Source organism: Hevea brasiliensis, chromosome 7 (genome assembly GCF_030052815.1).
Source record: "Hevea brasiliensis isolate MT/VB/25A 57/8 chromosome 7, ASM3005281v1, whole genome shotgun sequence".
Taxonomy (NCBI): Eukaryota; Viridiplantae; Streptophyta; class Magnoliopsida; order Malpighiales; family Euphorbiaceae; genus Hevea; species Hevea brasiliensis.
The window spans coordinates 596,397-610,466 of NC_079499.1; the positions used below are offsets into that span (position 1 = coordinate 596,397).

General features: G+C 38.3%; 2 protein-coding genes across 7 annotated transcripts; one reads left to right on the plus strand and one right to left on the minus strand.

Moving 5' to 3' along the window:
* Positions 1–341: 341 nt before the first annotated feature.
* LOC110642703 (putative metallophosphoesterase At3g03305) lies at positions 342–5,912 on the minus strand. 3 transcript variants are annotated; one of them, XM_058149538.1, is made up of 4 exons: positions 5,471–5,912; positions 4,062–4,303; positions 1,834–3,069; positions 342–989 (listed from the first exon to the last, which is right to left on the minus strand). In XM_058149538.1, the coding sequence occupies exons 1-4, from the start codon at positions 5,772–5,774 to the stop codon at positions 873–875; spliced, it is 1,899 nt and encodes a 632-aa protein (XP_058005521.1). In that variant the 5' UTR covers positions 5,775–5,912; the 3' UTR covers positions 342–872. The 3 variants fall into 3 exon arrangements, with proteins under 3 accessions (XP_058005521.1, XP_058005519.1, XP_058005520.1); XM_058149536.1 differs by having other exon boundaries at positions 1,834–3,414; XM_058149537.1 differs by having other exon boundaries at positions 1,834–3,414; positions 4,062–4,352; positions 5,471–5,618.
* An 84-nt stretch (positions 5,913–5,996) lies between these two features.
* LOC131181447 (ycf20-like protein) lies at positions 5,997–8,012 on the plus strand. 4 transcript variants are annotated; one of them, XM_058149539.1, is made up of 5 exons: positions 6,013–6,119; positions 6,250–6,303; positions 6,426–6,529; positions 6,633–6,817; positions 7,459–8,012. In XM_058149539.1, the coding sequence occupies exons 3-5, from the start codon at positions 6,500–6,502 to the stop codon at positions 7,898–7,900; spliced, it is 657 nt and encodes a 218-aa protein (XP_058005522.1). In that variant the 5' UTR covers positions 6,013–6,119; positions 6,250–6,303; positions 6,426–6,499; the 3' UTR covers positions 7,901–8,012. The 4 variants fall into 4 exon arrangements, with proteins under 4 accessions (XP_058005525.1, XP_058005522.1, XP_058005523.1 ...); XM_058149540.1 differs by having other exon boundaries at positions 6,020–6,119; positions 6,402–6,529; XM_058149541.1 differs by lacking the exon at positions 6,250–6,303 and having other exon boundaries at positions 6,084–6,119.
* Positions 8,013–14,070: the final 6,058 nt, after the last annotated feature.

Below are 14,070 nucleotides of genomic sequence, written 5' to 3' on the forward strand. Positions count from 1 at the left end.
ATATTCCATCAACTCTATCTTGAAAGATATCTTTATCCATAGTTTGTTATAATGATTCTACTTCTTGCACCAAACCAATCATGCTCTCTAGCTAAAACTTCTATTTGCTTGTAATCATCAAGAATAATATGAAGCTTTTTGAGACGAAGTTGTTTCATGGTAAAAACCAGTCTTGAGTTGGTATTCCCTTCATGGTCCAATGCATAATAATGATTCAACCTGTGAAACTCGCAATTCTATTCCGACCAAATCCTTGAAATCATATGAGCACGGATGCCTTGGATGTTTCAAAATTTCCTTGATTATGAAATCTTATAGTGGACGACAGCAAGAGCGCCAAATCAACAACTCCACATCCTTATTATGAGAATTAATTCAAGAACACAGCCACAGGCCCACAGCAATTTAGGACCTTGAGTTTCTAATACATAGTGATGCAAAATGTTTGCAAAGAACTAAAAGGAAAAGAGAACTAAAAAACAGTGCTATAAGTACTATCATTATTAATTCTTTTTCAAGAATGCATACTCGCATTCTAGTTTTCAGATTTGAGCAGATACTCTATTTCATTCAAGCAACATCAGCTATAGCTACCAGCCTACCACTAGTATAAAAACTGGAACTTAATGTTTTGATTTTCCCCTCAGCATTGGTTTTGAGTTCAGATAAGCAACAATCACGTTGGAAAGTGTTTCTTGTACTTGAATTTATTTCACTATAATATATTGAGAGCAGCAATAGTTCACCATTTCTGATAACTTGAAACAGGGTTTTGTGTTGATGTCACCAAGCTTCTTCACATTTTGCAATTACTTTCCATAATCATATAAATAGTTTGATTTTGTAGCTCAGGGTCCTCACTCTGGCACTTGTTAAATCCTCCTGGTTTTGTAGATAGTGTAAGCCAACAGCAATGGAATTGCAAGGCTATAGCCCGGAAAATGGAACAATGGGTTCATCTCATAAGCTTTCATAAGGGCTCTGCAATTCTACAAGAAACACAACTGATTCAGAACAGATAATGGTAATTAAATCCAGTGAACACTAGTCAATGTTCTTTATTATGTAGTCCCCATAAAAATGGTCTCGAGTGATAAAGGCCATTAGGAGAAATCAAATAATGGTGCCTTAATGGTTCAAAGTGCAAATATCTTTTCCATCTTACTCTAAAATTATCAGACACCACATCCATACAGATTTTCAGAAACAAAACAACATGGTCCTTCCCAAAACATTATATATATATATATAGACGCGCGCGCGCCCACACACACACTTTTCCACTCTCAATTCAGTATCAGAATTATACAACTAACTGTTTAATCCTAGAAAGTGTTGAGGCTTTCTCTTGAATGCGTGATTCCTTGAAACCTACAGAGATGTAGAGCTGGTATTTATTTTTTTCCCCATTTTAGTTTCTTCTGTCATGTTTATCATCGAATTAGTCTAAACTACAGGCTTAAAAAAAAAAAAAAAAAAAAAAACCAATTCTGATTTCATCATCTTTCTACTTTGCCGTACAAGATTTCCTAATTCTAGTTCCCAAGCATAAGTTACCCAACCCATGAATTTCAAGCTATTATCACTTTGGTAGGAGGAAGGCTGGGATCTCATCTTGTTTTCTCAAAAATATGGGATTCATGCTGGGGAGAGTGTTACAATATTATCACTAACAGAAGTAAGTTTTAGTAATTAATCACTTCAAACTTCCTGCTAAAATCATGAAAGTAACCCACCCACCAACCCTCTCTGTGTGCAATTTTATAAGATATGATGTATATACTTCACATAGCCATATTTTTCACTACAAGTTGCATAGGAATTGAAACTCACCATAAAATGCTTCCAACAGATTCCCAAGCAAACCACCAATAGAACTTTCCGAATGCACCTACGACCAAAATAAAATTTCAGTCTTCTATCTCCCTGTTTATCAAGCACTTGAGATTTCTTATTCATCTGACCAGAATCATCATCTTCTTTCTTCCCTGAAAGAGAGAGAAAATGTTCCTTGAACATGCCTCTTTCAGCAGCCAATGCCCCAGCAACAAAAGTAGCAGGCAAAACCACAAAGATGAGATGGGGAAGGACAACCACCATTATATCTGGAGATCCAATGTACTCCTGATTTCCGTTGTCATTGGATGATCTTACCACCCATCCCATGTAGGTCATGTACCCCTTATCCTCACCATCAGTGAAAACTTGCCCAATAAACCAGGGAAACAATAAAAGGTATATCAAATACCCTAAAATACCAAACCATGTAATGGGAAGCCTGCAGAGGTCCTGAAAAACCCATGCTATACCATTGAAGAAACCTTTTTCAACAATAAAAGACTTGTAAGAGTACTGCTTCTTTGAAAATAAGAGAAGTCTTGGAATAAGCAGAATGGATAACATTAAATATATAACAGACCAGAAGATTGGATAATACAACTCAGCCCATTGACAACCCATCACAAAGAATTCCTTCCATGTCCATGAGATCTTAGTAGTTAAACCATTTACTGAAAATGGCCTTAGTTCAGACAAAGTTGATCTTCCCATTATGTCAATTACTTCTATTTGCAGCCAAAATCTATCAGGAGATGGATCATCGAAGGCTTTGTGATTCCAAGGAGCTGCATAAAAATCTCCCCTGGACATATCTACCACAACCTTCATCATGGGTGTTTCCAAGACAATATTCAGAGTTCCAGGTCTTGCATCATAGATCCTGGCAACAACAGACACAATTGGAGAAACAGAAAACACAAGAGCTCTGATTGTCTCATAAGATGAAGGGACCATATGTTGACATTCATACTTTTGATGCCATGAAGATGTTGACATGAAGCGAGAATCTAGTGGAAATGTGGGCAATACAATAGTTTTTTTGGCTCCTGATTTGAAATCAATGTCCAAATATGAAACATGACCTCTGTCAATAGCCATAATCCGCATGGCTCTACTTTTCCTCCAGTCACCCATCTCCCACTCCCAGAACTCCTCAGCTGATGGAGCTCCAAATGAACAGTTTTTTGCACTTCCTGAAGGTATTTGTTGCATATTTAACTGAAAAAATTTCTGCAAGGACAAAAGGTTTTGACTTGACGTTGACTGGTGGTGCCGTTTTAAATTCTTACCAAACCTAGCATGAAGATGCCCACACAAATAAGCTGATATGGAATGATTAAGAAAAATATCTTTCAGGCTCTTCCCAGAATGCGAGGATGCTGAGAATGAAAGTGGAAAATGTCCAAAGGATATTTTAGTTACAGGTTTATTTGTTTGAGAATCCCATTGTGATAGCTGAGAATCTAATTGAGTTAATAGTTGGTCAGTGGGATGCCCAAAAAGATTAGTTGGGCCCCGCAAACCAACAGACATTGCAGTGTCCAACCCAATAAAGAGATGTTTGCGCTCGCCAGTCTGGAAGACAGAACAGAAGGGACTACGATGAGAGAGAGTAAATAAAATTTTATGCTTATCATTGAACAAATGGACAAAATTGCATTTTTAACCCGGCCTCATAATATTGATGTTCAATGATAAGCAAGAAGTTACTGTAGCATTTGAAAGTTCACTTGATAGAAGATTTCCCAAAGTGAACATAAATGCCTAATGGAAATGACATCACTTAAATACTCTAATTCATTCCACTGGTTAGAGAAACATAACAAGTGAAAAACTAAAGAAAGAAGAAACATTTCCACAATAGTTACCTAAAGTGCGGTGTGAAAATTTTCATTTCATTTCATTTCTTTCTTTTTTGATATTTAAGTTTGGATGAAGGTGACAAGAATATTAAAGTAACTACCAGAAAGTATTGAGACCATGAACAGCCAATATTAGATGACAGGCATTGTTTAAGGAACAAATAATTTAAGCGATTACCAAGATCAAAAGGGACATTTTGGGCTGCCAAAATAAAATAAAATAAAATGTTGGATGAAATTAAACTTCAAAGGATTCTAGCTGTTAAATTAATAAATTACAACTTCAAATTTGACTAGTAGATGCAATGCATGAAAGTGATTATTTATAAGTATAAACTTAATCTAGAGGAAGGGACAGACCTCAAGGGTAACACTGTTGACATTTCCCCTTCTTGCTAACTGCCCATTAATGCTGTATTTCGAAAAGAAATCAAATGAACCACCAACAACGGGTACTCCAAAAATATCATGATTTCCTCTGAGATCATAGAAGATGTTCTTATCAAGTCCACTTCTTTTCACAACATCTTCAATTATATTTTGGTATTCTAGCCACTCATCTTCGTTTTGTTTCATTACTAACAAGTCCTTGCTTTTCCCATCTGGAAAAGAGAAGAATAATGTATTTTGAGGAGATCCGTCCGGACATCACTAGGATTGGTAAAGGCAGTTTAAAAGTGAGAACATATATTTGGCATACTTCCAAATAAACAAATATAAAATTAATCAAAAGGGGGAAAATCAGATTCTTCTCTTAATGGTATCTTGCAGTATAATGGCAGCCCATTAAAGATGAAAGACTAATTCTCCATATGTGACAAGGACATCAAGGATGAGATCTTGCATTATTAAAACCACGAATAACAGTAATAAGATATCATCAATCTGGGAAACATAATTCAAAGAAAGGAAGCATGGAGTCCATTCGAATGAATAGAAAAGAAATAAAGAAACTGAATTTTTAAGAACCACTTCCAGCTAAGAAAACTTAAATGTGTAAGGAAAGGAACTGCTGCATGCAGTTAGTTTCTCTTTGGCACATCGAACTCGCGTACAAAGAAACAGACTTACCCTTTGTTTGAATCCTTAACTTGGCAAGGGAAATGAAGGGAAATTAAAGAGAGGAAATGAAGAGAAAAGAAAAGAAAGTAAATTTAATTTACTCTAATAGAGGAGAAATACAATTTCTTCTATAGGAGAAATAACTATTATACCCTCATTTCCTTTCTTATACTTATATTATAGAAGGATATTTAGATATTTTAACTACAATTTCTCACCATTTCCCACCAATTTAGAGAGAAATATTTTGAGTTAAAATTTCTCTTCATTTCTCCTCCTTTTTCTTCCTTTCTCTTCAATTCTCCCTTTCATTTGTTGTCCAAAGGAATTTAAAGAAATCAAGTTTCTTTTCTTTTCTCTTCTCTTCATTTCTCTCAATCCAAACAAAGGGTTAGGGTTATTAAGAGAAGAATCTGATTTTTTAGGTTTTATGGAGATAAAGGTTTAAGTAAAAAGAAGAATCTTTAAATTCACTCGATCATCATTTGCACCAGATATGGCTTTGAAATAGCATTAATATCTCGAATTTTTTCTTATCTCAGTTCAAATCTCCATTCACAATTCATTTCTTGACCAACGACAAATTCATCAATGTACAAACAGAATATCCAAAATAAACCCACAATTCATTTGCATGTGTTTTCAATAAATCAATAACGCCTTAACAAGAAATTCATGAACAATTACACCCAAAAAAAAAATCATACCTGTGAGATCACCAGTGATGAGGACGAGAGAAGGGTTAATCATTTGAAGAGCAGGACCTACAATTTTCTTGAAGTCAAGAGCTCTATCAGGTTGGTGGACACTAAAATGGAGATCAGATAGCTGCACCACCCATATCACTGATTCTGGGCCTCCTTTCACTTCTATCACCCTGCCATTCCATTGTTTGGGTTGTAAGGAAAACAATTGCTCTGCTTCTTCTTCTCGGTGTTCTTGTTGTGCAGCAAGTGAATTTATGCGCATAGAGGTCAAGAAGCATAGCAGCATCAAAACTTTAGTACCCATGTTCCCAAACCGTAAAATTGCTGTTTCTGCTTTTTTTGAAATTCAGGACTCAGCTAATATATAGCTAAGGAGGCAACCCATGGCAGTCATAGGTATAAGCATAAACTGTGTCCACAAAGATGTGGGCTTCTATTCTCTGCACCCAGGTATATCGAGTGAGAAACTTTGTCCACTCCCATTGTGCCACCTGGACTGCCGAGATAGCAGTCCTTTTTATTTTCCTCCCCCTCTATCTGTCCTTGCTTTTGTGTGCCTCTCTTGTTCCTTCTCTACCACCACACAGGTAGTAGAGTAGCAGCAAACTCGGAGAAAGCTGGAAAGGCTGAAGCTTCACTTTCCTTGCAGGTTAGGGATTTGCTTTTCTGCATCTCTATGTCTATATACATGTAAGTTAATTTTACACTGCATTATAGACTGAATCCCTAAAAAAATAAAGTTAAAAGGAAATTAATTACACATAAATTGATATGTATAGGAGCGCAGGGGGAAAGAGAGAGAGATAGACAGAGAGAGATAGAGAAAGAGGGAGGTAGGAAAATCCAATTTCCCGACTTGATATTCTATTAATCAAGAAAAAAAGGAGAAAACTTCTTTTCCAATGATAAATTATCTTGTTCCTTTGTCAAGAGTTTTGGATAATTCTGTACTCAGACAAATGTATAGCATTCAAAGTTTGTGAGGAGATCTCGATGTCTTTGCGAGGACGTAAAGATTAGTACAAGAACATGTTTAATGGTCTTCGATTCGAGCAACAAGTAAGGAAAGAGCACTAGTCAAATTGAATGTTTGAGAAATAACCATTCTTTCCATTTGTAGATGGTTCTGAATTCTAATGCTTTGTCAAATGTCTGCTTATAGTTCATGGCCTGTCAAGTGGGAGCGAGGATGCTGAGGTCTGGTTTATTAGTGATGGAGAGTGAAGTCTCTGAAAGATCATGTAAGACTCTCAAAGCGTATGCAATGCAGAACTGGAGCAGTGAGCTGAATTTTAGTGGACATACATCAAAATTTGGCGTAAAGTCTTTCCCTTTTCTCAGGAGGAGGTACACTTCAAACTTTTTGGACATTGAGATTGTCACTCAAAGGGGATTTTCTTTATTTGGATCCATGACCATGACATTGTATTGCAGTGTTCACATCAAGATAGTTAAGTATCAACACATAAGAAAATTCCGATAGTCACTTATTAGTGGTTAGTGGTTTTGTGCTACATATAAGACTTGGGCAAACGTCCTTCCTTTTAAGTTGGGCCCGGTCCTGGTATCAGTGTCGAGGTCATGGGCCAGAATGGCTGACAGGTGCTGAGAGAATTGTTGGAATTGAGTGGATAAGTGGATATCTGAAAGGAGAGATCTTTAGGTTACTCATAGAATCAGTTCAAGCATGACCTGTTCATTGATTTGAGGACTTTAGTGGAATGTGAGTTGGTCTGTTACTTGGTTTATTGACATTGCATCCTGTTCGTTTGATTTTTTTTTTTTTTTCCATTTGCTTCATTGGGTATTTTTCTTGTATCAGTGGACTAATGGAAAGGCATATGGATTATGATTCTATAAACATCCCATTCCTTACCTACTGTGGCAAATTAGGTTTTTACCTCCATAATTGCAAACCTGTTATGAGATGTTTGGTTTAGTATCCTGCACATTTATATCATGCCACTGATTCTCCTGCTTTGAAACAGGCTTCAATTGAGAAGACATGATTGGATAATACCATTTGCCTTGAACACAGGGGGGTTATCTGGAAATGGTGGACAAGAGAATCTTGATGGTGACAGTGGTCTTGGTGGCACGCGATTGGGAAGGATAGTAAGTGCAGGTGGCCAACAGCTACTACAGAAGCTGAATTCGGCAAGAAAGAACTTCCCCATGAAGATATTTCTCGTTCTATTGGGTTTCTACACCGCAAATGCACTTGCTACAATTCTTGGACAGACGGGTGACTGGGATGTATTGGTCGCAGGTGTTGTGGTTGCTGCCATTGAAGGGATTGGCATGCTAATGTACAGAAAGCCCTCTTCTCTATCCACTGGGAGATTGCAGTCTTTTGTAGTGATGATGAACTATTGGAAAGCAGGAGTGTGCTTAGGTCTTTTTGTGGATGCATTTAAATTAGGTAGTTGAACTCCTCTTCCTCATCCTTCCCCTTGAGGTTCTTTTTCAGACAATTTGACTGTTGTATCCCTAGCAATTGATCAGTTATCAATAATCATGCTTCAAATGTAATTATCTTTCACATTTGATTGATTACCTCTGTTGCTGTCATTGTTCACTGCACACACGAACACAGATTCCGGTTTATGTAGTTGATTGGAGTCAGAATTCAACACAGATATAAGGCCTTTTGACTTGGTATTTAGGCTGATAAAAGAGATTGAATGCCATTGAAAGAGCATTTGATTAGTCACTTTCAGACTTTATTTTGTTAATGCATTTTGCATGGGTGCTTGTTGGTGTTATCTCTGTAGGCAGGTCGATGATTAATAGATTGCAACTTACTTTATTGAAAGCAAAATTATCTTACAACTCAAAATATCTTTAGAATGCATTTGTTTCATAAATCTCTTTTACGTCAACTTTTACTTCATTTTTTGTATTATTAATATATGGGCATTGATTCGTTAGTGAAGCTGCTATTTATTCGTTTGTGGTAATTGACAATGTGGGCAGGCCACGCTTGTACCCATTTCACATCAATGGTTGATACCAGGCTTTTTCTTTCTTTCTTTCTTTCTTTCTTTCCCTGTTAAATTTTGGGGAAGGGATTGGTTTAGTTGGAGTGGGCACTCACCATTGTTTTTGCATCATCATAATTTAACGAGGAAAAGCAGACATCTCCTTGCTTTAAACCACCAAACAACATAATAATAATAATAATAATAATAATAATAATAATAATAATAATAATAATAATAATAATAATCCATATATTGCTTTAGACGAGCAACAGAATTCTGGTATTTCATTAAACAGCAAAATAGTAGACATTGTAACATTAAACTAGGCCTATATTCAAATTTGCAAAATTACACTAAATTGTGGGTGAGGTGGAGGAGGAGAAAAAGAAAAGAACGAGTAAGAAATTAGACTTTGTGCATTACAATGCCAAAGCTACCTCAAATTTAGATGGCTTTTTGCTTCAGACTCAATCTTGTTTACCTTTTCTACTATGTACTGAATGTTTTCTGACAAGCCTTGTGTGTGCTCATCAATGTGGTTGAAGAGAAGATTTATAAATTCTCTGAGGGAAGTAGACCGTTTTCTCTCCATTATCGGCTCTTGAGTTAGTTGATTGACTCCTTACAGCTCAATGCAATTTGAATCGTAAATATATGCAGTATGAGAAATTATTTAACAAAATCTTCTTACCAACAGCACAAACAAACTAAATAATTGATGCTACAGCCACCAAAACGATACCCGAAGGCGAGCAATGTATAATTAAGTAATAAGTAATGAAGCTCAAATCTGGTCCAAGTAACAACAAAGTACTTGAACAGGATGCTCGGACACTCGGACAAGAGTTACTCGCTCAAGCATATTCTTCAATGCTCGGACCAAGTGAAAAGATAATTCTGACTTCACAAATAGATAGGCATCTAACTATTGCCAAGAAAGCGCTCTTTCTTTTTACCACTCAAGTTTCTGGAAAGATATTGTCACGACCCAACCTATGGGCCGGACCGGCACTAGGACCTGGGCCAGCCTAAAGCCCCCGAGGCCCGTAATAAGCCTAACTGTTCATTTACCCAATTCTAAGGCCCATTTGGGCCCAATTTCAAGAAAACAAACGGACAGAGTCCGGCCATAAAATGGACTTTCCAACGGGGAGTTTTCGACTCACCCGACCTGTAAACACAATAAATACTCAATTGGGGAGCTCAGCTCACCCTCCACATACTCATCAGCATAAAAATAAATGGGAGCTCAGCTCCCTCATCCAATCCATCCAACATGCATAGAATATTAAGTTTACAGGTCCAAAAATAATAATTTAGTTTACAGACCCAAATCAAATAAACATTTCTAACACATGCGGAAATTCTAAGATTTAACAAGTTTATACAAACAGTAATAATTGACCTGCGAGGGAGAAAGCAGGTTAACCTCAAAAAAAGTATCTTCCTGTGGCCTGTAAAAATTTTTGAACAGGAGTGAGCGTTCGACTCAGAGAGTAAAATATCAATTTTAACCATAATCTCTATAACTATCTAAAACTAATGCACCCTGTAGAGTGAAATGCAACATCAACATCATTTTCACATCATAACATCAAAAAGGTAATTTGGAGCACTCACACACCCTGTAGTATCAATCATAACATATGGGAGCTGATCCCCTATACAGCTCTCTTAAATCCAACCTGGTGCCAGCGAATTACTCAAGCTCGGACTTCCACTTAATAACCAAATCGAGGGTCCCAGCGAATTACTCAAGCCGTGACTACCCCTCGAAGGATCGGGTCCCAGCGAATTACTCAAGCCGTGACTACCCCGTCCTATCCATAGTCCACACCACATCACACGCACGCCAACGCACGCACACTGCTCCAAATTACCACAACAACATCATGACACTTTAATAGTTATCATGCATCATAAATCGTGCCTAGAGTTTAACTACATAAATATATGCATATAAGTGATGCATGGGCATGCTGAACATATAATAATATCGAAATTACAATTAAAATTAATATTTTACTCACAGACTTGACGATGGTCACTGAGGCGGTTGGGCGGAGGAAGAAGGCTGTCCCGGCTCACCTGACAATTTTATTACAATCATTTAATACAAATGACTCAATACAAATCAAGAAAAGACCCAATACGTCCTAAGTCATGCCGAAAATCGCGAGTCTCCCTATACCTAGGACCTACCCAACCTGTAAAAGGGCTCAAAACACACTTCTATATCCACAATCCATATATCCACAACTCAATCACATCACACAGCCCCTCCTGGGCCCATCAAATCAATCATCCATCACAATATGTAAAATTTCAATTTAGTCCTTATAATTGATCATTTTTGCAAAAACTGCTCAAATAAGCTCTAAAAATTATAAAACTCTGCCCCGCGGTCCTTAGAAATATTACTAAACTATTGCAAAAAAAATCGTAATTTTCTAAGCTACCACGAATATTTTATGGATTTTTAATCCTATTTAAGCACTAGAAAATTACGAAAAAGCAAGGTTCGAGTTTACCTTTGCCGATTCCGACTTCGGGAACGTGCTCGGGATGCCTAACAATGGTGGGGTAGCCAAAATCTCGATCCAATTCGGAGACTTTTCCGTAGTGGTAGTCATTTGGCGGAAATTCACAAATCAGGACAAGCCGAATTTCCGAATTGAGATACCTACGAAGCCCAATAATAATATATAAAAATCAGGGGTGTTACATTCTTCCCCCCTTACAGAAAATTCGTCCTCGAATTTTACACAAGGCAGAATAAAGTATATGATTACACATTGAACAGATAAGGGTACTTGCTACGCATGTCCCGTTCTGACTCCCAGGTGCACTCTTCCACTGACTGGCTCTTCCACAAAACCTTAACCATAGGGATTTGTTTTGTTCTTAGCTGTCTCACTTGGTAGTCCACTATGGCTACAGGTTGCTCCTCAAATGTCAAGTTCTCTTTTAGCTCTATCACATCCGGCTGCAGTACATGAGAAGGATCTGGAATGTATTTCCTGAGCATGGAGATGTGAAACACGGGATGAACGTGAGAAAGGTTGGGTGGTAGCTCCAACCGGTAGGCAACTGCTCAAACTCTATCAGTAACCTCAAAAGGTCCAATATACCGAGCTGCCAACTTGCCCTTCTTTCCAAATCTCACGACTCCCTTCATTGGAGAAATCTTCAGGAATACATAGTCGCCCACTTCAAACTCCACATCCCTCCGTCTGGGGTCTGCATAACTCTTACGCCTCTTTGAAAGTTTTGATCGTTCCCTGATTAAAGGAACTACCTCTGAAGTGTACTGCACTAGGTCTACATCATGCACCTTCGCTTCCCCCATTTCCGTCCAACACAGAGGAGACCTACACTTTCTTCCATATAGTGCCTCATAGGGTGCCATCCCTATGCTGGAGTGATAACTGTTGTTGTAGGCAAACTCCACCAAAGCTAGCTGCTCATCCCATTGACCTCCAAAATCCAAAACACTCATGCGAAGCATGTCTTCCAGTGTTTGGATTGTCCTTTCAATTTGTCCGTGCATGCATGCGAGGTGGAAAGCCGTACTAAAGTTCAGCGTGTGCCAAGTGCCTCCTGCAACTTTCTCCAAAACCGAGAAGTGAGCGGGGCCCTCTGCCGGATATTATGGGCAGGAACTCCATGCAATCTGACTATTTCTCGAATGTAGAGCCGGACATACTATGCCACAGAGTATGTAGTCTTTACAGGTAAGAAGTGAGCTGATTTGGTCAAGAGGTCTACAATTACCCATATCGAATCATATCCTCGCGTGGTACGAGGCAACCCAGTCACAAAATCCATAGTGATCATTTCCCACTTTCCATCTGGGGATAGGGAGCTCTTGCACTTTCCCTGACGGTCTCTAGTGTTCAAACTTCACCTTCTGACAAGTCAAGCACTTGGACACAAAGTCTGCTATGTCTCTCTTCATGCCATTCCACCAGTAGCTATCTTTCACATCATGGTACATCTTGGTGGAACCTGGGTGGACACTATACAGTGTGTAGTGTGCCTCTCGCATGATTTCATTCCTGAGGTTGTCCACATCGGGCACACATATCCTAGAACCTTGCACTAGGGCGCCATCATTGGCAAATCCAAACTCACCACCTTCACCTTGCTGTACTCTTTCTATAATCTTCATTAATTGTTGGTTTCTGTGCTGGGAAACTCTAACTCTGCCCCTCAAGTCTGGCCTCACTGAAAAGTGAGCCAACAATACCCCCTCATCTGAAAGATCTAGGATTAAACCTTGATCCATCAACTCATGTACCTCCTGAATCAACAGTCTCTTCTCTGCTGAAATGTGCGCCAAACTGCCAGAAGATTTTCTGCTTAAAGCATCTGCTACTACATTGGCCTTCCCAGGGTGGTACTGGATGGGGCAATCATAGTCTTCCAGAAGCTCCATCCATCTCCTCTGTCTCAAGTTTAAATCCCTCTGTTGGAAGATGTACTTCAAACTCTTATGGTCGGTGTATATCTCGCACACTTCACCATACAGGTAGTGTCTCCAGATTTTTAGTGCAAAGACTACAGCCGCCATTTCCAAATCATGGGTGGGATAGTTCTGCTCATGCCTCTTCAGCTGCCTTGAAGCATAAGCCACTACTTTTCCATTCCGCATCAAAACACACCCTAGGCCAACTCTAGAGGCATCACAGTACACGGTGTATCCTTCACCGCTCATAGGTAGTGTTAACACAGGGGCAATGGTTAGACACTCCTTATCCTCATCATTATAACTGACTCTATCGAGCTCTCTTCCTGTCCTTTGCATCTTATCCACTTCCCTTTTCCTATTTTTGGTATTGTTGGTATCATTTCAACCTGCTGTACTTATTCCTTAATTTTAGTCCTATCTCATCCTTACACCTTTTCCTTCAAAGATGTCTATCCCATCATCAACTTTAACTTTCATTTTGTTTCTTAGTCTTATCTTGATTACTAGTTCTATTACTTCAGGAATTCTAACCTTACGATTTACTCCTACCAGCACATTCTTCACCTTATGTATCACTTGTAATTAACCATAGAAAATTCTTTTTGTATTCCCTTTTTCCAACTTAACTATCAGAACATTATCATTCCCCACTAACCTCAGTAGGAAATTGCTCATCCTGGATGGATAGGAGCCCCTGAAACTATAAGTTCCTTCTGAACTAACACTGCTATGGAAAATGTGTGCCATGCCTTAATTCTAAACAAGATACTTCACATGTTCATTCTCCTTAATATAATCACGTATACTGCCCATAGCTTTCTAAACTTCAACCTCAAATTATCCATCAGCAACAATTTCATCTATTGAAACTCATCCATAAATAGTACTTCATCTAGCTCATGGTTTAAAACAGTCGCAAGCCTTGGTAGCTAACTCAATTTAACTCCTGCCATTACTCTGATCGTCCTTTCATACTTAACATTAGGTATGCACTTACTGTCATTCTCATATCACGAAATTGTATATGAATTGGTGCTTACCAAACTCTCAAATAACTAGGTCTCCTTGACTCAGTCTCTGTTCCTTATATAACCTTCTAGAACGAAAAGCATAAGCTAAACTTGAAAAGAAAGAAAAATATCCTC

Coding starts and splice junctions, on each gene's coding strand:
- LOC131181447 (XM_058149539.1), top strand. CDS start 6,500: ATGTTTAATGGTCTTCGATTCGAGCAACAA. Junction 6,530..6,632: donor GTCTTCGATTCGAGCAACAA/GTAAGGAAAGAG, acceptor GTCTGCTTATAG/TTCATGGCCTGTCAAGTGGG. Junction 6,818..7,458: donor TTCCCTTTTCTCAGGAGGAG/GTACACTTCAAA, acceptor GCTTTGAAACAG/GCTTCAATTGAGAAGACATG.
- LOC110642703 (XM_058149536.1), bottom strand. CDS start 5,774: ATGGGTACTAAAGTTTTGATGCTGCTATGCTTCTTGACCTCTATGCGC. Junction 3,415..4,061: donor TCAACAGTGTTACCCTTGAG/GTCTGTCCCTTC, acceptor TCTGTCTTCCAG/ACTGGCGAGCGCAAACATCT. Junction 990..1,833: donor TCTGTTGGAAGCATTTTATG/GTGAGTTTCAAT, acceptor TGTTTCTTGTAG/AATTGCAGAGCCCTTATGAA.